The sequence below is a fragment of the Poecile atricapillus genome, chromosome 28, assembly GCF_030490865.1.
Source record: "Poecile atricapillus isolate bPoeAtr1 chromosome 28, bPoeAtr1.hap1, whole genome shotgun sequence".
In the NCBI taxonomy this organism is placed as follows: domain Eukaryota; kingdom Metazoa; phylum Chordata; class Aves; order Passeriformes; family Paridae; genus Poecile; species Poecile atricapillus.
The window spans coordinates 2,309,348-2,337,069 of NC_081276.1; the positions used below are offsets into that span (position 1 = coordinate 2,309,348).

The window sequence follows — 27,722 nt, forward strand, 5'->3', positions numbered from 1 at the left end:
TGGATCCCCCTTTCCCTGGATCCCCCTTTCCCTGGATCCCCCTTTTCCCTGGATTCTCCTTTCCCTGGATCCCCCTTTTTTCTTCTCCCCTTTTCCCTGGATCCCCCTTTCCCTGGATTCTCCTCTTCCCTGGATCCCTCTTTTCCTTCTCCCCTTTTCCCTGGAATCCCCCTTTTCCCTGGATCCCCCTTTCCCTGGATCCCCCTTTCCCTGGATCCCCCTTTCCCTGGATCCCCTTTTCCCTGGATCTCCCTTTTCCCTGGATCCCCTTTTCCCTGGATCCTCCTTTTCCCTGGATCCCCCTTTTCCCTGGATTCTCCTTTCCCTGGATCCCCCTTTTTTCTTCTCCCCTTTTCCCTGGATCCCCCTTTTCCCTGGATCCCCCTTTCCCTGGATCCCCCTTTCCCTGGATCCCTTTTTTCTTCTCCCCTTTCCCTGGATTCTCCTTTCCCTGGAGTTCAGCGGGAAGAATTCCAGTGCGGAAAAGGGAGATGGGAAACGCCGGGAATTTGCCGATTTGGGTTGAAACCCCCCCAAAAAAAGTCGATTTTTCCAAGATTCTGGATGCAGCGGGAGGCTCCTTCCCTTCCCGAATTTGGGGACAGCACAAAGATCCCGGCCTCCCCCATCCCTAAAATTCCTCCTGGGATTTCTCCCAGCTGAGAATTCCCCCGAGTGGAGCCGTGGGATGCAGGGAAAAGCTGCTCCAGCCTCCCTTTGGCCATTCCCAACTGGGATTTTTCCAGCTGGATTTGGGGATTTTGGGGGTTTTTTTTTGTTTTTTTTTTTTTAATTCTGGTTTTCTACAAAATCTCTCCCACCTCGTCCCTTCTCCAGAGGAAATTCCCGCTTGGATTCCCACTGGGAATGACCCCGCCCTCCTCCTCCTCCTCCTCCTGCACCGCCCCTTTCCCAAATCCAAATATCCCGATAAAAAAAATCCCCCTCCTCCCTTTCCTCCCAATTTTTAAATCCCAATTTCAATTTTTAATCCAGCTTTCCTTTCCCTAAAATCCCCCCCTTTCCCAAATGGATTTTTTCAGGATTTTTTTAGGGGATGTTTTTTTTCTCAGGGAATTTTTTGGATTTTTTTTTTGTTTTTTTTCTCACGAATTATTATTATTATTATTTTTTTTAAGTTCTGTTTGAAGCCAGCGTTGAGTTTTTACCCCCTGGGCGCAGGTGGAAGTGTGGAGGAAGCTGGATCCGGAGGTTGGATGGGAATTCCTTTCCGGAAGGATCCGGAGCTATAGGATGGTGCAGGGTTTTTTGTCCTTAAAGGGATTCTCGGAAGCGGGAACTCCCACCAGGAGAGGATCGTTCCGGGCATGCTGCTCACAATAATTCATCAGCTCCGAGGATGCTTTGGACACCTGGAAATTGGGGAAAAAAAATCAGGAATTTGTGGGAATATTCCCAGTTTGGAGTCACTGGAACTTCCAGGAGTTTTGGGGATTTACATCCAGATTTTCCCTGAAATTTTCCCTGAAATTTGGTGGAGATGAGAAATATGGATGTGGAAAATCAGGATTTGTAGTGAGGAGTGTGGGGAAATAACCCAGCAGGGAGATGTAAATGGAATATTGTATCCATGGTTTTTAGGGATTTGGGATTAGTCTGAGGATCCTTTAGAGACCTGGATATTGGGAAAAAAAACCCAGGAATTTGTGGGAATATTCCCAGTTTGGAGTCACTGGAACTTCCAGGAGTTTTGGGGATTTACATCCAGACTTTCCCTGAAATTTCCACTGAAATTTGGTGGAGATGAGGAGGAAAAATGAGAATTGGACATGGAAAATCAGGATTTGTAGTGAGGAGTATGGGGAAATAACCCAGCAGGGAGATGTAAATGGAATATTGTATCCATGGTTTTTAGGGATTTGGGATTAGCTCTGAGGATCCTTTAGAGATCTGGATATTGGGAAAAAACCCCAGGAATTTGTGGGAATATTCCCAGTTTGGAGTCTCTGGAACTTCCAGGAGTTTTGGGGATTTACATCCAGATTTTCCCTGAAATTTCCACTGAAATTTGGTGGAGATGAGGAGGAAAAATGGGAATTGGACATGGAAAATTGGGATTTGTAGTGAGGAGTGTGGGGAAATAGCCCAGCAGGGAGATGTAAATGGAATATTGTATCCATGTTTTTTAGGGATTTGGGATGAATCTGAGGATCCTTTAGAGATCTGAAATTTTCCTGGATATTGGGGAAAAAATCCCCAGGAATTTGTGGGAATATTCCCAGTTTGGAGTCACTGGAACTTCCAGGAGTTTTGGGGATTTACATCCAGATTTTCCCTGAAATTTCCACTGAAATTTGGTGGAGGAGGAAAAATGGGAATTGGAAAATCAGGATTTGTAGAGAGGAGTGTGGGGAAATAACCCAGCAGGGAGATGTAAATGGAATATTGTATCCATGGTTTTCAGGGATTTGGCATCAGCTCCAAAGATGCTTTCAATACCTGGAAATTGGGGAAAAAATCCCCAGGAATTTGTGGGAATATTCCCAGTTTGGAGTCACTGGAATTTCCAGGAGTTTTGGGGATTTACATCCAGATTTTCCCTGAAATTTGGTGGAGATGAGGAGGAAAAATGAGGATTGGACATGGAAAATCAGGATTTATAGTGAGGAGTGTGGGGAAATAACCCAGCAGGGAGATTTAAATGGAGTATTGTATCCATGGTTTTTAGGGATTTGGGATTAGTCTGAGGATCCTTTAGAGACCTGGATATTGGGGGAAAAAAAATCAGGAATTTGTGGGAATATTCCCAGTTTGGAGTCACTTGAACTTCCAGGATTTTTGGGGTTTACATCCAGATTTTCCCAACAGAAATTTGGTGGAGATGAGGAAAAATGGATGTGGAAAATCAGGATTTGTAGTGAGGAGTGTGGGGAAACAACCCAGCAGGGAGATGTAAATGGAATATTGTATCCATGGTTTTCAGGGATTTGGGATTAGTCTGAGGATCCTTTAGAGACCTGAAACTTTCCTGGATATTGGGAAAAAAACCCCAGGAATTTGTGGGAATATTCCCAGTTTGGAGTCACTGGAACTTCCAGGAGTTTTGGGGATTTACATCCAGATTTTCCCTGAAATTTCCACTGAAATTTGGTGGAGATGAGAAATATGGATGTGGAAAATCAGGATTTGTAGTGAGGACTGTGGGGAAATAACCCAGCAGGGAGATTTAAATGGAATATTGTATCCATGGTTTTCAGGGATTTGGGATTAGCTCTGAGGATCCTTTAGAGACCTGGATATTGGGGAAAAAAAATCAGGAATTTGTGGGAATATTCCCAGTTTGGAGTCACTGGAATTTCCAGGAGTTTTGGGGATTTACATCCAGATTTTCCCTGAAATTTCCACTGAAATTCGGTGGAGATGAGGAGGAAAAATGGGAATTGGACATGGAAAATCAGGATTTATAGAGAGGAGTGTGGGGAAATAACCCAGCAGGGAGATGTAAATGGAATATTGTATCCATGGTTTTCAGGGATTTGGCATCAGCTCCAAAGATGCTTTCAATACCTGGATATTGGGGAAAAAATCCCCAGGAATTTGTGGGAATATTCCCAGTTTGGAGTCTCTGGAACTTCCAGGAGTTTTGGGGATTTACATCCAGATTTTCCCTGAAATTTTCCCTGAAATTTGGTGGAGATGAGAAATACGGATGTGGAAAATCAGGATTTGTACTGAGGAGTGTGGGGAAATAACCCAGCAGGGAGATGTAAATGGAATATTGTATCCATGGTTTTTAGGGATTTGGGATTAGCTCTGAGGATCCTTTAGAGACCTGAAACTTTCCTGGATATTGGGAAAAAAATCCAGGAATTTGTGGGAATATTCCCAGTTTGGAGTCACTGGAACTTCCAGGATTTTTGGGGTTTACATCCAGCTTTTCCCAACAGAAATTTGGTGGAGATGAGGAAAAATGGATGTGGAAAACCAGGATTTATAGTGAGGAGTGTGGGGAAATAACCCAGCAGGGAGATGTAAATGGAATATTGTATCCATGTTTTTCAGGGATTTGGGATTAGCTCCACCTGGATGTTGAGGGGTGAAAACCCAGGAATTTGTGGGATATTCCCAGCCTGGAGAGGATTTCCATCTCCAGATCCCAGAGGGAATCCTGGATCGCCGCCATCCCGAGCTGGGCTCATCCCAGGGGGGGAAAAGTCGGGATTTTTCCCGCTGCCATCCTCACCTTGATCCTCTCGATGCCGGCCTCGATGCGGAGCTGCTCCACCAGCTTGCGGGCCTGCGCTATGTTGTTAGTCGTGGACATTCTCTGCCATCGGCTCCGGGCCCTGGCACAGCAGAATCCTGGAAAAAACATGGAAAAAGCGGGGTTGGAGCGGGGCACGGAGCTGCTCCGGCTGCGGGACCACGGCGGCAGCGCCAGGGATTTGTGTGTGGTGTTCCCGTGGGGTTTGGGTGCACATTTCCCATGGGATTTGTGTGTGGTGTTCCCGTGGGGTTTGTGTCCGGAATTCCCATGGGATTTGTGTCCGGAATTCCCATGGGATTTGTGTGTGGTGTTCCCGTGGGGTTTGTGTCCGGAATTCCCATGGGATTTGTGTCCAGACTTCCATGGGATTTGTGTCCGGAATTCCCATGGGATTTGTGTCCAGATTTCCCATGGGATTTGTGTCCGGACTTCCATGGGATTTGTGTGTGGCATTCCCATGGGATTTGTGTCTGGAATTCCATGGGATTTGTGTCCAACTCTGTGGGGCCATGTCCAACCTCTCCATTGGATCATGTCCATCCTCCCCACAGGATCACATCCAATCTCCCCACAGGATCACATCCAATCTCCCCATGGGATCACATCCAATCTCTCCATGGGATCACATCCAATCTCCCCACGGGATCATGTCCATCCTGCCCCTGGGATCATGTCCAATATTCCCATGGGATCACATCCAATCTCCCCATGGAATCATGTCCAATCTCCCCACGGGATCACATCCAATCTCCTCATGGGATCATGTCCATCCTCTCCATTGGATCATGTCCAATCTCCCCATGGGATCACATCCATCCTGCCCATGGGATCACATCCAACCTCCCCATGGGATCACATCCAATCTCCCCATGGGATCACATCCAATCTCCCCATGGGATCATGTCCATCCTCCCCATGGGATCACATCCAATCTCCCCACGGGATCACATCCAATCTCCCCATGGGATCACATCCATCCTGCCCCTGGGATCATGTCCATCCTGCCCTGGAGCCGTGTCCCTGCACCCCCACAATTCCTGGCAGACCCTGCCCCCTCTCCTCCCCCTCACTTTCACCCAACAACCGAAGGATTTTCTCCACAACACCAAAAGAATCCTCCCCAATCCCAGGGCCGGCCGCTCCAAACCCCTTGGCCAGACCCCAAAATCCAGGGGATTTCTCTGGGTGACACCTCCGTGTCCCAGCTGGTGACTCAGCCCTTCCCACCGTCCCAACAGAGCTGGAGACCATTCCAGGAGGAGCAGGAGCCAAAGCAAACACGGCTCAGACCCCGCCGGCGCTCCCAGCCCCGCCAGCCGCCCACCGCAGCCTTTCCACCGCTTCATTCCAGACTCCTCCAAGCTTCTCCCCACGCCTGGCGGCTTCAAAGCCAAACATTCCCGGCGGGATCGGGCTGGGAGCGCCCGTCCCATCCCAAAAATCCTCGCCGTCTCGCCTGTGTTTGGACATTTGGGGAGTTTATTCCAGACCGCAAGGGCGCTCTCAGGGATTGTTTTGCTTGGCAGCAATTCCCGGCTCCTCAATCCCTGAGCAAAACTCGGGAATTCTGCGGGGGGAGGAACCAGAGGCGCTCCAGCCCCGCGTTCCCGGCTCTGCCGCGGAGAATTCCCTGAATTTGCAGGGTTCTTTGGGAATCTCCGCCTCTCCCGTCCTGGAAGTTAAGTCAGGCCAAGATGGGGAAGCTGCCAGGGTGAAATCAGGTCTGGCTCTGTGGAACAGAGGAGGAGGAAGGCGGCTGTTCCTCCGGGGAAGGACGGGAGCTGCAGCTCCCAGGATCCCAGGGAATCCCAGCAGGGCCTTTTCCCTCTCCCAAGGGTAAAGAGAAGGTGCTGAGTTCCTCAGTGGGGTCTGAATCCTTCCCAGTCCCAGATTCCACAGGGGGATCTGAATCCCTCCTAATTCCAGATTCCTCAGGGGGATCTGAATCCATCCTAATTCCAGATTCCACAGGGGGATCTGAATCCCTCCTAATTCCAGATTCCTCAGGGGGATCTGAATCCCTCCTAATTCCAGATTCCTCAGGGGGATCTGAATCCCTCCTAATTCCAGATTCCTCAGGGGGATCTGAATCCCTCCCAGTCCCAAATTCCACAGGGGGATCTGAATCCTTCCCAGTCCTAAATTCCACAGGGGGATCTGAATCCTTCCCAGTCCCAAATTACACAGGGGGATCTGAATCCCTCCTAATTCCAGATTCCTCAGTGGGGTCTGAATCCCTCCCAGTCCCAGATTCCACAGGGGGATCTGAATCCGTCCTAATTCCAGATTCCTCAGTGGGGTCTGAATCCCTCCTAATTCCAGATTCCACAGGGGGATCTGAATCCCTCCTAATTCCAGATCCCACAGGGGGATCTGCATCGCTCCCACTCCCAAATTCCACAGGGGGATCTGAATCCCTTCCAATCCCAAATTCCACAGGGGGATCTCAGTCCCTTCCAATCCCAAATTCCACTGTGGGATCTGAATCCCTCCTAATCCTAAATTCCACGTGGGGAATCTGAATCCCTTCCAATCCCAAATTCCACTGTGGGATCTACATTGCTCCCAATCCCAGATTCTACTGTGAGATTGCACTGCTCCCACTCCCAGATTCCTCCCTGGGATCTGAATCCCTCCCAATCCCCTATTCCACTGTCTGAATCCCTCCCAATCCCATATTCCACTGTCTGAATCCCTCCCAATCCCATATTCCACTGTCTGAATCCCTCCCACTCCCAGATTCCACCCTGGGATCTGAATCCCTCCCAGTCCCAGGTTCTGCAATGGGATTAAGAGCAGGGAAAAGCTCCGTGTCAAAGTCCAGCTCCTTCCAAATCCACGAGCTCCAGAGCCCTTCCTGCTGCAGGCACTGCCAGCACCACGGTTCACCTGGACAAGGAATTAGCAGCAGGCAGCAGGGGGGTGGAAAAATTCAAGGAATTTGTGTTTCCAAGTGTTTGCAGCAGCACAGGATCACCTGGCTGTACTTTCTCAGCTTCCTGTTTACGGAGCCAGGCTGATGAATCAGCCCAGGGAGAGTTCAGAGAACTCCTGGGAGCTGTTCCCACCCCCATCCCTGTCCCTGCAGCTTCCTGAGGATCCCAGGCTGCCTGAAGGAAGGATGGTGTGGAGAGGGTCCTGATCCAGGCAGGAATTGTTAAATGAGTATCCTAAAAATCCCTGGCAGGGCAGAGATGTTCTCCTCCCTGGTTTATGGTTTCAGGGAGTTCCAGGAGCTCTGCAGCTCCCAGGATCCCGGGGAATTCCTGTTTCCCTTTTCCCTCTCCCCAGAGCAGCGAGGAGCAGCAGTCGGTGCTGAGTCCCACAGTGGGATCTGAATCCCTCCCAGTCCCAAATTCCACTGGTTCCACTGTGGGATCTGAATCCCTCCCAGTCCCAAATTCCACTGGTTCCACTGTGGGATCTGAATCTCTCCCAGTCCCAAATTCCACTGGTTCCACTGTTCCACTGGTTCGACATTGTTCCCCATCCCAGATTCCCCAGGGATCTGAATCCCTCCCAGTCCCAGATTCCCAAAGGATCTGAAACCTTTCCAGTCCCAAATTCCACAGGGATCTGAATGCCTCCCAGTCCCAGATTCCCAAAGGATCTGAATCCCTCCCAGTCCCAGATTCCACCCTGGGATCTGAATCCCTCCCAATCCCAGATTCCCCAGGGATCTGAATCCCTCCCAATCCCAGATCCCACAGCAGGACCCGACCCCCTCCCAGTCCCGGTTCCCGCTGGTTCCCTGGGTCCCGGGGTGAGCTGTGACCCCTCAGTGCCGTTAACGGGAGCGGCCCCAGGGATCCTCCCCGCGCTCGGCTCCGGCTGCGAGCCGGGAAAGCCAAAACAACCCCTGGAGACGTCCCTCGGCACCGGGGGATGGGGGAACAGCCCCAGGGACAGGCAGGAGAGCAGCCAGAGGTGGGTGATGCAGCTTTGGATCCAGCTGTGCTCCCTTTGGATCCAGCTGTGCTCCCTTTGGATCCAGCTGTGCCCCCTTTGGATCCAGCTGTGCCCCCTTTGGATCCAGCTGTGCTCTCTGGATCCAGCTGTGCTCTGTTTGGATCCAGCTGTGCCCTGACTTTGGATCCAGCTGTGCCCTGGATTTGGATCCAGCTGTGCTTTCTTTGGATCCAGCTGTGCCCTGGATTTGGATCCTGCACTGCCCTGCATTTGGATCCAGCTGTGCCCTGCATTTGGATCCAGCTGTGCCCCCTTTGGATCCAGCTGTGCCCTGGATTTGGATCCTGCACTGCCCTGCATTTGGATCCAGCTGTGCCCCCTTTGGATCCAGCTGTGCCCTGGATTTGGATCCAGCTGTGCCCTGCATTTGGATCCAGCTGTGCCCTGGATTTGGATCCAGCTGTGCTCTCTGGATCCAGCTGTGCTCTCTGGATCCAGCTGTGCTCTCTGGATCCAGCTGTGCTCTCTTTGGATCCAGCTGTGCTCTCTTTGGATCCAGCTGTGCTCTCTGGATCCAGCTGTGCCCCCTTTAGATCCAGCTGTGCTCTCTGGATCCAGCTGTACTCTCTGGATCCAGCTGTGCCCTGCATTTGGATCCAGCTGTGCTCTCTGGATCCAGCTGTGCCCCCTTTGGATCCAGCTGTGCCCCCTTTGGATCCAGCTGTGCCCCCTTTGGATCCAGCTGTGCTCTCTGGATCCAGCTGTGCTCTGTTTGGATCCAGCTGTGCCCTGACTTTGGATCCAGCTGTGCCCTGGATTTGGATCCAGCTGTGCTTTCTTTGGATCCAGCTGTGCCCTGGATTTGGATCCTGCACTGCCCTGCATTTGGATCCAGCTGTGCCCTGCATTTGGATCCAGCTGTGCCCCCTTTGGATCCAGCTGTGCCCTGGATTTGGATCCAGCTGTGCTCTCTTTGGATCCAGCTGTGCCCTGGATTTGGATCCAGCTGTGCCCTGCATTTGGATCCAGCTGTGCCCTGGATTTGGATCCAGCTGTGCTCTCTGGATCCAGCTGTGCTCTCTGGATCCAGCTGTGCTCTCTGGATCCAGCTGTGCTCTCTTTGGATCCAGCTGTGCTCTCTTTGGATCCAGCTGTGCCCCCTTTAGATCCAGCTGTGCTCTCTGGATCCAGCTGTACTCTCTGGATCCAGCTGTGCCCTGCATTTGGATCCAGCTGTGCTCTCTGGATCCAGCTGTACTCTCTGGATCCAGCTGTGCCCTGCATTTGGATCCAGCTGTGCTCTCTGGATCCAGCTGTGCCCCCTTTAGATCCAGCTGTGCCCTGCATTTGGATCCAGCTGTGCTCTCTCTGGATCCAGCTGTGCCCTGGATTTGGATCCATCTCCACCGTCCCTTTGCCCACATTTTAAGGAACGCGGTGTTTGTGAAAGGGCCGGGCAGGAAGCACAGCAGGGACACGCAGCTCTCCTGCACATCCTCCCCAAGGGAAGAAACAACCCCCAGAGCCAGAATTCCTTCCTGCCAGGGGGGGAAAACCTCGGGAATTCGGCCTGGCCCCACCCGCAGCTGCTGCTGGAGCTTTTCCCTTCCCTGGCTCCGTGACTCAGCACCAGCCCCGCTCTCCTTTCCCTGAGTCACCCCAACCCTCGCTCAGCACCGACAAATCTCCCCCAATTCCCGCTGCGGCGCCTCCCGAGGCCTTTCCCGGCCCATCCCGGGACAATCGGATTTTCGGGAATGGTGTCGCTCCTCACGCTGTGCCCGGGAGCTGTTCCAGGAGGGATGAAATCACTCCCGGGCAGCTCTCCCTGTTCCTCCGGCAGATCCCAGCCCAGGGAACGCTCACAGGAAGATTTCCCAGCAGCTGGAAAACGGCGCTAAAACCGCGGGGAAGCGATAAAAAAATCAGGGAACACCAAGACAGGGGCAGGGAGGGATCATCCCGAGGCCAAGGACACAAAGAGCTGGGAGGGAGGTTGGGAAATGCAGCCGGGGATGTTTGGGAATGATGGAAACGCATCCCAGGGAGGCTCTGGCTGCGGGAGCAGCCCTGGAATCAGCAGGATTTGGTGTTTTAAAGCCATTTGGATATTCTGGAGTAAAAACTGGATCCACGTCCTGACTCAGCAGGAATCTCTGGTTCCATCCCTGAATTTCCAGGCTCAAATCCGCTGCCATTCCCGGGAATGCGGCGGGTGGGGCTGAGGCTGTGGCGGCAGAGCCCCGAGGTGATGGGAGCGCACGGAGCCGCTCTGATCCCGGCCAAAATCCCCATTTGGGCTGTTTTCCTGGGAAAAATCCCCATTTGGGCTGTTTTCCTGGGAAAAATCCCCATTTGGGCTGTTTTCCTGGGAAAAATCCCCATTTGGGCTGTTTTCCTGGGAAAAGGGAGCGGTGACGGTGACAGAGCGGTGACAGAGCGGTGACAGAGCCGTGACAGAGCCGTGACAGCAGCGCTGGCTCTGCCGAGCCGTGACTCAGCAGCGGCTCCGTGCTCGGCTCCTCCTCCTCCTCCTCCTCCTCCTCCTCCTCCTCTCCCATCACGGATCCCGGCTGGCCCCGAGCAGCCTCTGCCCTTTCATCCATTTATTTATGGATTCCTTGGTGGATTTCTTCCCGGCTGGGATGGATCAAGAAGAACTTTGATCCTTTCTCTGTCAGCTCATCCAAACCTTTCCTTCCCTTTTCCTCAGCTCACCCAAACCTTTCTCTGCTTTTTTCCCTCATTTTACCCAAACCTTTCCTTCCCTTTTCCTTCAGCTCACCCAAACCTTTCCCAGCTTTTTCCTCATTTCACCCAAACCTTTCCTTTCCTCTTCCTTCATTTCACCCAAACCTTTCCTTCCCTTTTCCTTTGTTTCACCCAAACCTTTCGTTCCCTTTTCCTTCATTTTACCCAAACCTTTCCTTCCCTTTTCCTTCAGCTCACCCAAACCTTTCCTTCCCTTTTCCTTCATTTTACCCAAACCTTTCCTTCCCTTTTCCTTTGTTTCACCCAAACCTTTCCCTGCTTTTTCCTCATTTCACCCAAACCTTTCCCTCCTTTTCCTTTGTTTCACCCAAACCTTTCCCTGCTTTTTCCCCTCATTTCACCCAAACCTTTCCTTCCCTTTTTCCTCATTTCACCCAAACATTTTCCTCCCTTTTCCCTCATTTTACCCAAACCTTTCCTTCCCTTTTCCTTCAGCTCACCCAAACCTTTCCTTCCTTTTCCCTCATTTTACCCAAACCTTTCCTTCCCTTCCCTTTTCCCTCATTTCACCCAAACCTTTCCCTCCTTTTTCCCTCTCCTTTTCCAACCGAAACGTGGCCTCGGGATGAGGGTGAGGAGGCTGAAACCGGCCGGGCCTGTCGGGGCCTGAGGGCTGAGCCCTGGCCCGGATCGCTCGGGTTTATCCCACGGTGCCACCTGCGCTGACGCCAGCGCGGAAAAATGCGCTGATCCCGGAATTCCTCCCATTCCTCTCATAGCTGAGAGCTGCCACTCCTCCCACACCGAGAGTCTGGGCAACACTCACCCTTCCAGGACCTCACTGACCCCTCAGGACCCTCTCTACCCTTCCAGGACCCCCTCTACCCTTCCAGGACCCCATTTACCCCTCAGGACCCTCTCTTCCCTTCCAGGACCCCATTTACCCCTCAGGACCCTCTCTTCCCTTCCAGGACCCCATTTACCCCTCAGAACCCTCTCTACCCTTCCAGGACCCTCTCTACCCTTCCAGGACCCCATTCACCCCTAAGGACCCTCTCTACCCTTCCAGGACCCCATTCACCCCTCAGGACCCTCTCTTCCCTTCCAGGACCCCATTTACCCCTCAGAACCCTCTCTGCCCTTCCAGGACCCCATTCACCCCTCAGGATCATTTCTTCCCTTCCAGGACCCTCTCTACCCTTCCAGGACCCCATTTACCCCTCAGGATCATTTCTTCCCTTCCAGGACTTCATTTACCCCTCAGGTCCCCATTTACCCTTCCAGGATCCCCATCTCAGAGCCAGCTCCCGTTTTTTGGGGATGAACTCATGGATTTTGGGATCAGAGTGAGCTGAGATCATCCCGGAGCCAGCTCCCGTTTTTGGGATGAATTCATGGATTTTGGGATCAGACCGAGCTGGGATCCCCATCCCAGAGCCAGCTCCCGTTTTTGGGATGAACTCACAGATTTTGGGATCAGAGTGAGCTGGAATCACCATCCCAGAGCCAGCTCCTGTTTTTTGGGGATGAGCTCATGGATTTTGGGATCAGATCAAGCCAGGATCATCATCCCCAGAGCCAGCTCCCGTTTTTTGGGATGAATTCATGGATTTTGGGATCAGAGTGAGCTGAGATCCCCATCCCAGAGCCAGCTCCTGTTTTTTGGGATGAATTCATGGATTTTGGGATCAGAGTGAGCTGGGATCATCATCCCAGAGCCAGCTCCCGTTTTTGGGATGAACTCACGGATTTTGGGATCAGAGTGAGCTGGAATCACCATCCCAGAGCCAGCTCCCGTTTTTGGGGATGAGCTCATGGATTTTGGGATCAGAGTGAGCTGGGATCATCCCAGAGCCAGCTCCCGTTTTTTGGGATGAGCTCATGGATTTTGGGATCAGATCGAGCCGGGATCATCATCCCCAGAGCCAGCTCCCGTTTTTGGGATGAGCTGATGGATTTTGGGATCAGATCAAGCCAGGATCCCCATCCCAGAGCCAGCTCCTGTTTTTTGGGATGAATTCATGGATTTTGGGATCAGAGCGAGCTGACATCCCCATCCCAGAGCCAGCTCCTGTTTTTTGGGATGAATTCATGGATTTTGGGATCAGAGCGAGCTGACATCCCCATCCCAGAGCCAGCTCCCGTTTTTTGGGATGAACTCATGGATTTTGGGATCAGATCGAGGCTCCTGGTCCGGGAGGGAACAAAGGCGGCTCCGTTTCCCCCCGGCACTTCCTGAGCAGCCTCAAGGAGCCATTGATCGGATTTTTCCCTGACTGCAGCAACTTTTTATTCCCTGCCTTTGAGTTTTTTTGGGATTTTCTTTTTTTTCCCCCCTCCTTTCAGATCTCTGGATTTCGGTGGGACCAGGAGCAATCGTAGGGAAAACTCCCAAAAACTCTCCAAAAACTCCCTAAAAACTCCCTAAAAGCTCTAAAACCTCCCTTGATCCAGAGCAGTCTGAAACATTCCCAAGAAATTCCCTCATTTTTTTCCAGGAAAACTTAAAGTTCCCGAATCCCCCCCTTTTTTCCCAGGAAAACCTGAAGTCCCCAGGACTTCATCCCTTGATCCAGAGCAGTCTGAAGCATTCCCAAGAAATCCCCCCCTTTTTCCCAGGAAAACCTAAAGTCCCCTAAGGAATTCCTCCCATTTTTTCAGGGAAACCTGAAGCTCCCAAGAAATTCCCTCTTTTTTTTCCAGGGAAACCTGAAGTCCCCAGGAATTCACCCCTCAATCCACTGCAGCCTGAAAAATTCCCCCTTTTTCCAGGAAAACCTGAAGTCCCCAGGAATTCATCCCTTGATCCAGAGGTCTGAAGCATTCCCAAGAAATCCCCCCCCTTTTTCCCAGGAAAACCTAAAGTCCCCTAAGGAATTCCCTCCCTTTTTCCAGGAAAACCTGAAGCCCCCAGGAATTCACCCCTCAATCCAAAGTACTCTGAAGAAATTCCCAAGAAATTCCCCCCTTTTTTCCAGGAAAACCTGAAGTCCCCTAAGGAATTCCCCATTTTTTCCAGGAAAACCTGAAGTCCCCAGGAATTCATCCCTTGATCCAGAGGTCTGAAGCATTCCCAAGAAATCCCATAAACTCACCACATTTTTCCAGGGCTGCCTGGTGCATTCCCAAGAAATTCCCCCATTTTTTTCCAGGGAAACCTGAAGCTCCCAGAAATTCCTCCCTCGATCCACTGCAGTCTCAAGAAATTCCCAAGAATTCCCCCCCTTTTTCCAGGAAAACCTGAAGTCCCCTAAGGAATTCCCTCCCTTTTTCCATGAAAACCTGAAGTCCCCTAAGGAATTCCTCCCATTTTTTCCCAGGAAAACCTGAAGTCCCCATAGGAATTCCCCCCTTTTTCCATGGAAACCTGAAGTCCCCTAAGGAATTCCTCCCATTTTTTCCAGGAAAACCTGAAGTCCCCATAGGAATTCCCCCCTTTTTCCATGGAAACCTGAAGTCCCCCCAGGAATTCCTCCCGTTTTCCCTCCCTGCCATTCCCGGCTGGAATTCCCTGCTCCCCGATTTCCCGGGAACAGCAGGGTGGGGATTCCTGGCAGCTCTGCCAGGGCAATTCCAGCTCCGTGCCCTGAGTCACCGGAGCACATTCCAGAGTTTATTTTTAGCTCTCCCAATAAAAACAAATCCAATTAAAAAAACAAAAAAACCTGTGAGGGCAGAACATCTTCCAGCTCCCAAATCCCAAAATCCCCAAAAAATTGGAATTTGCTTTTCCAGGTCCCTGGGGGAGATTTGCAGAGTTTTTCCCTGTGCTTTAAATCCCATTTTTCAGCAGGAAAAGCTCCCTGGATCACACCAGGGAAGGTTTTTCCATAGGGATGAGTTCCCAAAGCTGGGAGTGAGGTCACCCAGAGCTCTGGGGTGAATTCCCGAAGGAATTTGGTCCTTTTTCCTCCCCTCCTGCTCCGGAGAGCTCGGGATCAGCTGGAATCTCCTTCTCCTGGATTTCCCTGGAGCAGCTCCACATTTTCCAGCTCAGGGAGGATCAGTCCCTGAGGGAGGAATTCACCAGGAGCAGGAGAGCTCAGCCCTGCTGGGAAACAAAATCCCAAAAACTCGACTCCAGAACTTGGGGATGAACACCCAGCTCCAGCTCCGGGCTGGAATGGGAACACGGAGCTGCTCCGGGATCCTCATTCCCTAAAAAACAGCCCTGCTGGAATCAGAGCCTGGCTCATTCCCGGCTCATTCCCAGTTCATTCCCAGTTCATTCCCATCCTGGAATGGGAACACGGAGCTGCTGGAACCAGGGCCCGGCTCATTCCCGGTTCATTCCCAGCTCATTCCCGGCTCATTCCCGGCTCATTCCCAGCTCATTCCTGCTCTGGACTGGGAACACGGAGCTGCTCCGGGATCCTCATTCCCTAAAAAAGGGCCCTGTGGAACCGGGACCTGGCTCATTCCGAGCTCATTCCTGCTCTGGAATGGGAACACGGAGCTGCTGGAACCAGGGCCCGGCTCATTCCCGGCTCATTCCCAGCTCATTCCTGTTCTGGAATGGGAACACGGAGCTGCTCCGGGATCCTCATTCCCTAAAAAACAGCCCTGCTGGAACCAGGACCTGGCTCATTCCCAGCTCATTCCTGTATTGGATTGGGGACAGGGAGCCCCCTGGGATCCTCATTCCCTAAAAAAGGGCCCTGTGGAACTGGGACCTGGCTCATTCCCAGCTCATTCCCGGCTCATTCCCGGCTCATTCCCATTCTGGAATGGGAACACGGAGCCCTCTGGGATCCTCATTCCCTACAAAAAGCCCTGCTGGAATCAGGGCCCAGCTCATTCCCAGCTCATTCCCGGCTCATTCCCAGCTCATTCCCGGCTCATTCCCATCCTGGAATGGGAACACGGAGCCCTCTGGGATGTTCATTCCCTACAAAGGTGCTGCTGGAATCAGGGCCCGGCTCATTCCCGGCTCATTCCCAACTCATTCCCGGCTCATTCCTGGCTCATTCCCGTTCCCTGACCTTTGGGCACCGCTCCTCCTCCTCCTCCTCCTCCTCCCATCCCCATCCCGTGATTTCCCCATCCCATCCCAGCTTTGTTTCGGGATCTCCGGGCGGTGCCAAATCCCCCCCTCCATCCCCCCGGCCGCATCCAGAGCGGGATGAGCGCATGGATCGGGATCCCGATGATTCCTCATCCACCAAACCCCGTGACCGCCGCTCGTTTTCCCGCAAAACCGCGGTTTTTTGGGAAAATGGGATGAGTGTGGGATCACGGGATGGGCGAGGGGAGGGAGCTGAAGGCTCTTTGCTCCCGGTCACGCTGCGCTGGAGCCGCTCCAAGCCTGAGCTCAGCGCTGGGAATGCTGCCAGAGGGGCCGGCAGGGCTAAAAAAGGGAATTTTCCTTTGGAAAAGAATGGGATGAGGAGAGGGAGGAACGTGAGGGAGAGGCCTCGGGGTCACGGGAAAACCTCGGTGGTTAAATTTGGAAATTTATCTGCTGCAGGATGGGGAAAAACAGGGATAGGGAAAGAGGTGGAATTCCTGGAGAGGTTTTGGAGTGAGCTCATTACGGGGATTTGCGGGATACAGGGAATGGCTTCCCCCTGGAAAAGGGAACTTTTTCCCACTGGAAAAGGGAACTTTTTTATCCACTGGAAAAGGGAACTTTTCTATCCACTGGAAAAGGGGAGTTTTGAGGGGGATTTGGGAAGGGATTCCTGCCTGTGAGGGTGGGGACGGGATGGGATGGAATTCCCGGAGAAGCTGCGGGAATCAGCGGGGTCAGTGGTGCCAAAATCCCATGGGATAACCCCAGGATCACATTTAGGGTCAGAAGGGTTTGTGGTGCCAAAATCCCATGGGATAACCCTGGGATCACATTTAGGATCAGAGGGGTTTGGGATGGACAAATCCCATGGGATAACCCCGGGATCACATTTAGGGTGGGGTTTGGGATGGACAAATCCCATGGGATAACCCCAGGATCACATTTAGGATCAGAGGGGTTTGGGATGGACAAATCCCATGGGATAACCCCGGGAACACATTTAGGATCAGAGGGGTTTGGGATGCACCAATCCCATGGGATAACCCTGGGATCACATTTAGGGTCAGAGGGGTTTGGGATGCAGAAATTCCATGGGATAACCCTGGGATCACATTTAGGGTGGGGTTTGGGATTTACAAATCCCATGGGATAATTCTGGGATCACATTTAGGATCAGAGGGGTTTGGGATTTACAAATCCCATGGGATAACCCCGGGATCACATTTGGGGTCAGAGGGGTTTGGGATGCACAAATCCCATGGGATAACCCCAGGATCACATTTAGGGTCAGAGGGGTTTGGGATGCACAAATCCCCATTTCCAAGCAGGAAATTCCATATTTTGGGCACCTGGATCTTGCACTCAAACAAGATCTTAACGGATCAAACCCACAATTCCCAACAATTCTGTTTTCCTAGGAAAGCTGGGTGTCGATTCCTCAGATTCCATGGAATCCCAAACCCAATCCCAGCCTCAATCCCACAGTTTAACACATCCCTGACGCTCCAGGGCTCTCAATTCCCACCCTTTTCTGGGAAAACTTTCAAACCCCCAGCTTGGAAAAGATTTTCAGGGTCACCACGGGACAGGGAACTTCCCAAACCACGGGAAGAAGGAAAAAGGAAAAACTTTTCCTCCAGGAAAAAGAGGGAATTTCCCCACCCTGCACAGAATTCCTGCTTTTCCTCATCCCTCATTTCAGATTAATTAACGCTGCTCCCACCTGGAGTCTCCCAGGACTAAAAATAAAGGGAGGAGAGGCCGGATTTAGAATCCCGTGAAAAAATTTGGCACTTTGGAATTCCAAATTTGGGAGCTGTGCTGGGAATTTGGCTGCTCCAGAACGGCTGCAGCCTTTGGCACCGTGCTGCTCTTCCTCCTCCTCCTTTCCCACCTCCTCCTCCTCCTCCTCCTCTTCCCAATCCTTCCCTGGCACAGGAATCACCCAGGAATCCGCTCATCCCGGTTTTTCTCTTGGAAAAAAGCAGGGAAAAGGATTCTCTCCTTCCGAGCTGAGCCCGTGCCAGGTGCTGGAGGATCCCACAGCAATTCCAGCTTTTCCCAAAGCTGGATCCGGCTCCCTGGGGCTGAATCGGCTGGGTCACCATCCCAAATTCCCAAACAATTCCCAAATCATTCCCAAATCATTCCCAAACAATTCCCAAATCATTCCCAAATTATTCCCAAATTATTCCCAAATTATTCCCAAGCAATTCCCAAATCATTCCCAAACAATTCCCAAATAATTCCCAAATCATTCCCAAATCATTCCCAAATTATTCCCAAATCATTCCCAAATTCCCAAACAATTCCCAAATCATTCCCAAATTATTCCCAAATCATTCCCAAATCACTCCCAAACAATTCCCAAATCATTCCCAAACAATTCCCAAACAATTCCCAAATCATTCCCAAATCATTCCCAAATCATTCCCAAATCCCCAAATAATTCCCAAATCATTCCCAAATAATTCCCAAATAATTCCCAAATTCCCAAATCATTCCCAAATCATTCCCAAATCATTCCCAAATAATTCCCAAATAATTCCCAAATTCCCAAACAATTCCCAAATCATTCCCAAATAATTCCCAAATCATTCCCAAATTCCCAAATCATTCCCAAATCATTCCCAAATCATTCCCAAATCATTCCCAAATGGCAGCAGGGGTTCAGGCTGGGAATGTTCCCTGAGGGATGGAATAAGGACAGCACCAGATTTAGGGATGGGAAGGGAATTAAAAGCAGCTTTTGTGGGAAAAATGGGAATTTTGGGATCGGGCAGGCGGCAAAAGCTCTGCTGGGTGAGATTCCCAAAGGTGGGAGGAGGAGGAAGGAGAGGGATCAGTGCTCCAGGAATTCCAGGAATTCCAGGAATTCCAGGAGTTCCAAAGGAGGTGGAAGTGCTGGGAATGGAGAGCCGGGACATGGAATCATGGAATGGCTCCAGGAATCAGGGCTGGCTCAGGGAATTCGGGATGGTTTGGGTTGGTTCATGGAATTCTGGGATGGTTTGGGTTGGTTCATGGAATTCTGGGATGGTTTGGGTTTCTTCATGGAATTCTGGGATGGTTCATGGAATTCTGGGATGGTTTGGGTTTCTTCATGGAATTCTGGGATGGTTTGGGTTGGTTCATGGAATTCTGGGATGGTTCATGGAATTCTGGGATGGTTTGGGTTGGTTCATGGAATTCTGGGATGGTTTGGGTTGGTTCAAGGAATTCTGGGATGGTTTGGGTTTGTTCATGGAATTCTGGGTTGGTTCATGGAATTCTGGGATGGTTTGGGTTTGTTCAGGGAATTCTGGGATGGTTTGGGTTTGTTCATGGAATTCTGGGGTGGTTTGAGTTTCTTCATGGAATTCTGGGATGGTTTGGGTTTGTTCATGGAATTCTGGGGTGGTTTGAGTTTCTTCATGGAATTCTGGGATGGTTTGGGTTTGTTCATGGAATTCTGGGATGGTTTGGGTTGGTTCATGGAATTCTGGGATGGTTTGGGTTTCTTCATGGAATTCTGGGATGGTTCAAGGAATTCTGGGATGGTTTGGGTTGGTTCATGGAATTCTGGGATGGTTCATGGAATTCTGGGATGGTTTGGGTTTCTTCATGGAATTCTGGGATGGTTTGGGTTGGTTCATGGAATTCTGGGATGGTTTGGGTTGGGAAGAAGCTTAACCCTCAAATTCCTAACCCTCAAATTCCTAATCCTCAAATTCCTAATCCTAAAATTCAATCCTAAAATTCCTAATCCTCCCATTCCCAATCCAGGCTCTGATTTGGAATTTCAGGAGTTTTAAGGCCAGGAATTGAAAGGAAAGAACGGAGGAAGTTTCCACCCAAACCTGAGGCTGCCTTATCCCAAAAATCCAGCGGGAAGAGCTGCTCTTCCCATCCAACAGCTGGAAAACATCTGGAGCTGGAAAGGGGAGCTCTGGGATCAGCTCCCAGCTCCGCAGGGACCCCTGGTTTATAGGAAATCATGGAATTCTTGGATCTGGGAGGGGTTTAAGGATCATCCCAGACAATTCCCACCATCCTGGGCTGCTCCAACGCGGCCTCGGCACTTCCAGGGATCCAGGGGCAGCCACAGCTGCTCTGGGAATCTCCCAAAATCCCAAAATCGGGGCTGGGAACTCAGGCTGGAGCCGTTCCCAGCCTGTGATGCCTTTCCCAGATGTGCTCCCGCATCAAAACATTCCAAGGCTTTTTCCCAGGGGAAAACGGAGCCCGAATTCCCCCAAAACCTGGGAAAACAAAGAGGTGTCAACTCTCCCAGGAAGGGAAAGCAACATCCAAGAGGGAAGGAGCAAAAGTTTGGGAATTCTGGCTTGTTCCGTGTGTTTGGGCTCTGAGGATAAAGATTTTCCTGGAAATAAATTTTTACTAAAAAAATCACGGAAAATTTTCCCTCCTCAACTGCTCCAAAATTTCCCCACGGGGTCACTGGGACAATCCAATCCTAAAAAATCCCAGGATTTCTGAGCAAATCCTGTTTTTAACGGGATCCAGGACAGCCTCAAAATTCCCTGTGCTGGGCTTTGGGCATGGTGGGAATGCTGAGCTTCCCAAAATCCCAAATTCCCATCTCCCAGCGGTATTTAGGGCATGGAAAAACATGGAAAAACATGGATTTGATCCTGCAAACACTCGGTGCTCATCAATCCAAGACTGGGAATGCGGGAGAAAGGAAAAGCTTCCTCAGAGACCTCCAGAATTCCCAGGTTTTTTGGGTGTTCTCCACTTTCCCTGCAGAATTCCAAAGGAAAGGAGGAGCAGCAGGTTTGGGAAGCAGAGGTTTGGAAAAGCAGCTTGGGTGATCTTCATTCCCCTCCAAAAAATAGGGAAAGTATTTCTCCTTCTTCTCATTCCCCTCCAAAAATGGGGAAACTCCTCCTCTTCTTCACATTCCTCCCAAAAATGGGGAAAATAACTCTCCCTCTCATCTCCTGCCAAAAAAATGGGGGAAACTCCTCCCCTTCTCCTCATTTCCTCCCAAAAAATGGGGAAACTCCTCCTCTTCTTCACATTTCCCCCCCAAAAATAGGGAAAATAACTCTCCTTCTCCTCATTCCCTCCCAAAATTTGGGAAAACTCCTCTCCCTTTCCTCAATCCCCTCTGAAAAACAGGGAAAGCATTTCTCCCTCTCCTCATTTCCTCCCGAAAACAGGAGCGGCTCAGGAGACGCCACTCAGCTCCGGGAGGGTGGAACGGGACGGGATCTGGGGATGGGATCCAGGGATGGGATCTGGGGATGGGATCTGGGGATGGGATCTGGGAGAGGAGACGGGGATGGGATCTGGGAATGGGATCTGGGAATGGGATCCGGGGATGGGATCTGGGGATGGGATCTGGGGATGGGATCTGGGAGAGGAGACAGGGATGGGATCCGGGGATGGGATCTGGGGATGGGATCTGGGGATGGGATCTGGGGATGGGATCTGGGAGAGGAGACGGGGATGGGATCTGGGGATGGGAACTGGGGATGGGATGTGGGGATGGGATCCAGGGATGGGATCTGGGGATGGGATCTGGGAGAGGAGACGGGGATGGGATCTGGGGATGGGATCTGGGGATGGGATCTGGGGATGGGATCTGGGGATGGGATCTGGGGATGGGAACTGGGGATGGGATCCAGGGATGGGATCTGGGAGAGGAGACGGGGATGGGATCTGGGGATGGGAACTGGGGATGGGATGTGGGGATGGGAACTGGGGATGGGATCTGGGGATGGGAACTGGGGATGGGATCTGGGGATGGGATCTGGGAAAGGAGACAGGGATGGGATCTGGGGATGGGATCTGGGGATGGGATCTGGGAGAGGAGATGGGGATGGGATCTGGGGATGGGATCTGGGGATGGGATCCAGGGATGGGATCCAGGGATGGGATCTGGGGATGGGATCCAGGGATGGGATCCGGGGATGGGATCTGGGAGAGGATCTGGGAGACAGGGATATGATCTGGGGACGGGATCTGGGGACTGGATCTGGGAGAGGTGGCAGGGATGGGATTTGGGGATGGGATCTGGGAGAGGAGACAGGAGAGGAGGCAGGGACGGGATCCAGGGACAGCATCTGGGGACAGGAACTGGGGACAGGATCCAGGACAGGATCTGGAGATGGGATCCGGGAGAGGCAGCAGGGATGGGATTTGGAAATGGGATTTGGAAATGGGATCTGGGGACAGGATCTAGGGACAGGATTTGGGGACAGGATCTGGGGACAGGATCTGGGGACAGGATCTGGGGACAGGATTTGGGGACAGGATCCAGGGACAGGATTTGGGGACAGGATTTGGGGACAGGATTTGGAGACAGGATCTGGGGAGAGGCCCTTAGGGACAGGTTTTAAGGACAGGATCCAGGGACAGGATTTAGGGACAGAATCCAGGGACAGGATCCAGGGAGAGGCTTCAGGAACGGGATTTGGGGACAGGATTTGGGGACAGGATTTGGGGAGATGGAGATGTTTCAGGGACAGCTTTTAGGGAGAAGTTTTAGCCACGGATTTCAAGGAGAGATTTTAGGGAGGGATTTTAGCCACAGACTTTAGGGCCAGACTCTAGGGAGAGATTTCAGGGCTGGATTTCAGGGCCAGAATCAGTCTGGAAGGAGAATTCCTGGGAAATTCAGGAAGCTGGAACAGCCAGAGCAGCACAAACAACTCCGCAGTCACGGGGCTTGAAAGGCTCTTTGAATTTCTGTGCGCAAAAAGGACGGAGCGCAAATGCCACGGGCGGCTCCAAAGGCTCTGGATCATCCCGATGATCCATCCCCACCTCCCCCAGGGAATGAGTCAGGCAGGCCCCGAGCAGGGCAACACCTCCAGCCTCCGACACTTCCCAGGAAAATCTCATTTCTGCAGCTCAGAGAGCAAAAAACCGCCAGGGATTGGGTGCAGGCTGCGTAGAAAATCCACGTGGAGCGGATTGAGCAGCGCCCAGCAGCAGGCACAGAGCCAAAAAGTTTTCATTTGTTCTGTTTTTCCTCCTCCCAACAGGCACAGGAACCCAAAAGGTTTTTATTTGTCTGATTTTTCCCTCTTTTCAGCAGGAACAATAGCCTAAAAAATTTTTATTTGCTTGATTTTCCCCTCTTCCCAAAAGCCAGAAGTTTTTATCTGCTCGGTTTTTCCTCTTTCCAGCAGGCACAGGAGCCTAAAAGTTTTCTTTCTAATTGATTTTCTCCCCTCCCAACAGGCACAGAAACCCAAAAGTTTTTTATCTCCCCAATTTTCTCCCCTCCCAACAGGCACAGAAACCCAAAAGTTTTTTATCTCCCCAATTTTCTCTCTTCCCAACAGGCACAGAAACCCAAAAGTTTTTTATCTCCCCAATTTTCTCTCCTCCCAACAGGCACAGAAACCCAAAAGTTTTTTATCTCCCCAGTTTTCTCTCCTCCCAACAGGCACAGAAACCTGAAAGATTTTATCTGCTCCATTTTCTTTCCTCCCAAAACACACAAGAACCTAAAAGTTTTTTATCTGCTCGATTTTCCCTTTTCCCAACAGCCACAAGAACCCAAAAGTTTTCTTTCTGCCCGATTTTCTCTCCTCTCAAAATGCACAGGAACCTGAAATTTCTTTATCTGCTCGATTTTCCCTCTTCCCAAAATGCACAGGAGCCCAAAATTTCTTTTCTCCTCCCCGTTTTCTCTCCTCCCCGCACATCTGGGCAGCTGTTGAGGCCCAGACTCGGGGCAGAGGAAGGTGGAACCCCCCGGGTGCAGCTGGAAGGGCCCCCCCAATAAACCCCGGCAGGATTTGGGCTCTGGGGCGGCTCCGGGATCGGGGAACGGGGGAGGGAATTTTGGGAGGCCGGGATTTGAGTAATGGGTGGGGGGGGAGAGGGGGGGGCTTAGCTCAGGGTGCAGGAATCCATCTGTCTGTGTGTCTGTCTGTCTGTGTGTCTGTGTGTGTGTCTGTCTGTCCGTCTGTCTGTGTGTGTGTGTGTCTGTCTGTGTGTCTGTGTGTGTGTGTGTGTCTGTGTGTGTGTGTCTGTCTGTCTGTGTATGTGTCTATGTGTGTGTCTGTCTGTCTGCCTGCCTACCTGTCTGTCTGTCCATCTGTCTGTGTGTCTGTGTGTCCGTCTGTCTGCCTGTCTGTCCGTCTGTGTCTGTGTGTGTGTCTGTCTGCCTGTCTGTGTGTCTGTCTGTCCATCTGTCTGTGTCTGTGTGTGTCCGTCTGTCTGCCTGTCTGTGTGTCTGTCTGCCTGTCTGTCTGTCCGTCTGTCTGTGTGTCTGTCTGTCTGTGTGTCTGCCTGTCTGTGTGTGTGTGTCTGTCTGTCAGTCTGTCCGTGTGTCTGTCTGTCTGTGTGCCTGTCTGTGTGTCCGCCTGTCTGTGTGTCTGTCCATCTGTCTGTCTGCCTGTCTGTCCATGTGTCTGTCTGTCCGTGTGTCTGTCTGTCTGTCTGTCCATCTGTCTGTCTGTCTGTCTGTCCATGTGTCTCTGTGTCCATCTGTCTGTGTGTCCGTGTGTCCATGTGTCTGTCTGTCTGCCTGTCTGTCCATGTGTCTGTCTGTCCATGTGTCTGTCTGTCTGTCTGTCTGTCCATGTGTCTGTCTGCCTGTCTGTCCATGTGTCTGTCTGTCCATGTGTCTGTCTGTCTGTCTGTCTGTCCATGTGTCTGTCTGTCTGTCTGTCCATGTGTCTGTCTGTCCATGTGTCTGTCTGTCTGTCTGTCTGTCCATGTGTCTCTGTGTCTGTCTGTCTGTCCATGTGTCTGTCTGTCCATGTGTCTGTCTGTCTGTCTGTCCATGTGTCTCTGTGTCTGTCTGTCTGTCCATGTGTCCGTCTGTCTGTCTGTCTGTCCATCTGTCTGTGTGTCCATGTGTCTCTGTGTCCGTCTGTCTGTCTGCTGCTGCCCTCTGCTGCCGTAGCCGGGCGGGGATTCTCTGTTTTGGGGAGGTTTTGTTTTTGGGGTTGGGGTTGGGGTGTCAGAGCTCGGCTCGGGGTGAAGAGTGCGGGGAAATGTGTCCTCATCTTCATCTTCATTGTCATCCTCGTCCCCCTTCTCATCGTCCCCATCCTCATCTTCATCTTCATTGTCATCCTCGTCCTCACACTCATCGCCATCCTCGTCTTCTTCATACCCATCCTCATCCTCCTTCTCATCATCCTCATCGCCATCCTCGTCTTCATCCTCATCCCCATCCTCATCTTCATTGTCATTGTTATCCTCGTCCCCCTTCTCATCATCCTCATCCTCACCCTCATCTTCATCCTCATCCCCATCCTCATCCTCCTTCTCATCCTCCTCATCCCCATCCTCATCTTAATTTTCATTGTCATCCTCGTCCTCATGCTCATTGCATCCTCATCTTCATCCCCATCCTCATCTTCATCCTCATCCTCCTTCTCATCTTCATCCTCCTCATCCCCATCCTCATCCTCATCCCCAGAGAAGATTTTTGCCTGGTTTTTGGGGTGAAATGTGCAGAACAGGAAGGATTTTGGCTCCTTTTTAGGGGGAAAATGAGACAGGGAGAGATATTTGCTCCATTTTGGGGGGAAAATGTGAAAAACAGGAGCTGTTTCTTCAATTTTTGGGTGGGAATGAGGATTTGGAGAGGTGTTTACCCCATTTTTGGGTGGGAATGAGGATCTGGAGAGGTGTTTACCCCATTTTTGGGGGGGAAAATATGAAAAAGAGCAGGAATTTCTCCCATTTTAGAGAAGAACATGAAGAATAGGAGATTTTTGCCCCATTTTTGGGTGGGAATGAGGATTTGGAGAGGTGTTTGCTCCATCCTCATCCCAGGAAAGTCCCAGCGCTCCCGGTGGCTCCGTTGCTGGCTCCAGTTTAATTAGAGCGCTTTAATTAGGGAATTTGCATAGAAATTAATGAGCACCGCCCCCCCGCGGTCCGAGCGCGCCCTCTGCCGCCCGCAGCGGCAGCTGCAGCCGGGGAAATGCGGGATTTCTCCAAGAAATAAATGGGATTTGCAATGGTTTTCCACCCGAAATGAACAAAATCGGCCGCAAAATTCACAGAACTCGGCTGTGGAAATGCGGAGCTCGGGAGACACCCCTGACAACCCCAAATGTCACCCCAAAAACAACCCCAAAAACAACCTCAAAAACAACCTCAAAACACAACCCCAAACACAACCCCAAACACAACCCCAAATGTCACCCCAAAAACAACCCCAAAAACAACCTCAAAACCAACTCCAAACACAACCCCAAAAACAACCTCAAAAACAACCTCAAAAACAACCCCAAAAACAACTCCAGAAACAATCTCAAAACCAACTCCAAACACAACCCCAAACACAACCCCAAAAACAATCCCAAACACAACCCCAAAACCAATCCCAAACACGACCCCAAAAACAGCCCCAAACAACCCCAAAACCAACACAAAACAACCCCAAACAGCCCCCAAAACAACCCCAAACAACCTCAAACACGACCCCAAAACAACCCCAAACAACCCCAAACACAACCAAACACAACCCCAAACACAATCCTAAACATAACCTCAAAACCAGCCCCAAACACAACCCCAAAACCAACACAGAACAACCCCAAAATAACCCCAAACAGCCCCAAACGTAACGAGCAGCACCCACAGTCAGCACCTCTGGATCCAAACCAATTCCAAACCAGTTCCAAACCAGTTCCAAACCAATTCCAAACCAGTTCCAAACCAATTCCAAACCAATTCCAAACCCATTCCAAACCAGTTCCAAACCAGTTTAAACCAATTCCAAACCATTTCCAAACCAATTCCAAACCAATTTAAATCAATTCCAAACTCATTCCAAACCCATTCCAAACCAATTCCAAACTCATTCCAATTCCAAACCAATTCCAAACCCATTCCAAACCAGTTCCAAACCAATTCCAAACCAATTCCAAACCAGTTCCAAACCAATTTAAACCAATTCCAAACCAATTCCAAACCAGTTCCAAACCAATTTAAACCAATTCCAAACCAATTCCAAATCAATTCCAAACCAATTCCAAACCAATTCCAAACCAATTCCAAACCAATTCCAAACCAATTCCAAATCAATTCCAAACCAATTCCAAACCAATTTAAACCAATTCCAAACCAATTCCAAACCAATTCCAAACCAGTTCCAAACCAATTTAAACCAATTCCAAACCAATTTCAAACCAGTTCCAAACCAATTTAAACCAATTCCAAACCAATTCCAAATCAATTCCAAACCAATTCCAAACCAATTCCAAATCAATTCCAAACCAATTCCAAACCAATTTAAACCAATTCCAAACCAATTCCAAACCAGTTCCAAACCCATTCCAATTCCAAACCAATTTCCAAACCCATTCCAAACTCATTTCAAACCCATTTCAATTCCAAACCAATTCCAAACCAATTTAAACCAATTCCAAACCCATTCCAATTCCAAACCAATTCCAAACCAGTTTAAACCAATTCCAAACCCATTCCAATTCCAAACCAATTCCAAACTCATTCCAAACCAATTCCAATTCCAAACTCATTCCAAACTCATTTCAAACCCATTTCAATTCCAATTCCAAACCAATTCCAAACTCATTCCAATTCCAAACCAATTTAAACCCATTCCAAACCCATTCCAAACCCATTCCAATTCCAAACTCATTCCAAACCAATTTAAACCAATTCCAAACTCATTCCAAACCAGTTCCAAACCAATTCCAAACCCATTCCAATTCCAAACCAATTCCAAACCCCTCATCCAGACGGTTTTTCCAGAAAAAAATGAAGCAATTAACAGGAAATTAATTAACAAGGAGACAAATGCCGAGCTCTCCTCTCACCTTCCTACTGCAGAGCAGTCCCGGCCTCCGTCCCCGATCCCGGCGCTTCCTCGGTTTCCCTGGATTCCTCCTGCCAAGGAAAAGGGGAATTCAG

The 27,722-nt window shown here is 50.7% G+C and overlaps 1 protein-coding gene across 1 annotated transcript in view; it reads right to left on the reverse strand.

Annotated features, from left to right (window-relative positions):
* Positions 1 to 732: 732 nt before the first annotated feature.
* GNG7 (G protein subunit gamma 7) overlaps positions 733 to 27,722 on the reverse strand; it is a 49,225-nt gene continuing 22,235 nt past the window's right edge. Inside the window, exons 3-5 of the mRNA XM_058858467.1 lie at positions 27,629 to 27,698; positions 4,205 to 4,323; positions 733 to 1,373 (exon numbers count right to left, since the gene is read on the reverse strand). Of these exons, the coding sequence (XP_058714450.1) occupies positions 1,248 to 1,373; positions 4,205 to 4,285 (207 nt within the window). The 5' untranslated portion in view covers positions 4,286 to 4,323; positions 27,629 to 27,698 and the 3' untranslated portion in view covers positions 733 to 1,247. The remainder of the gene's footprint in view (positions 1,374 to 4,204; positions 4,324 to 27,628; positions 27,699 to 27,722) is intronic.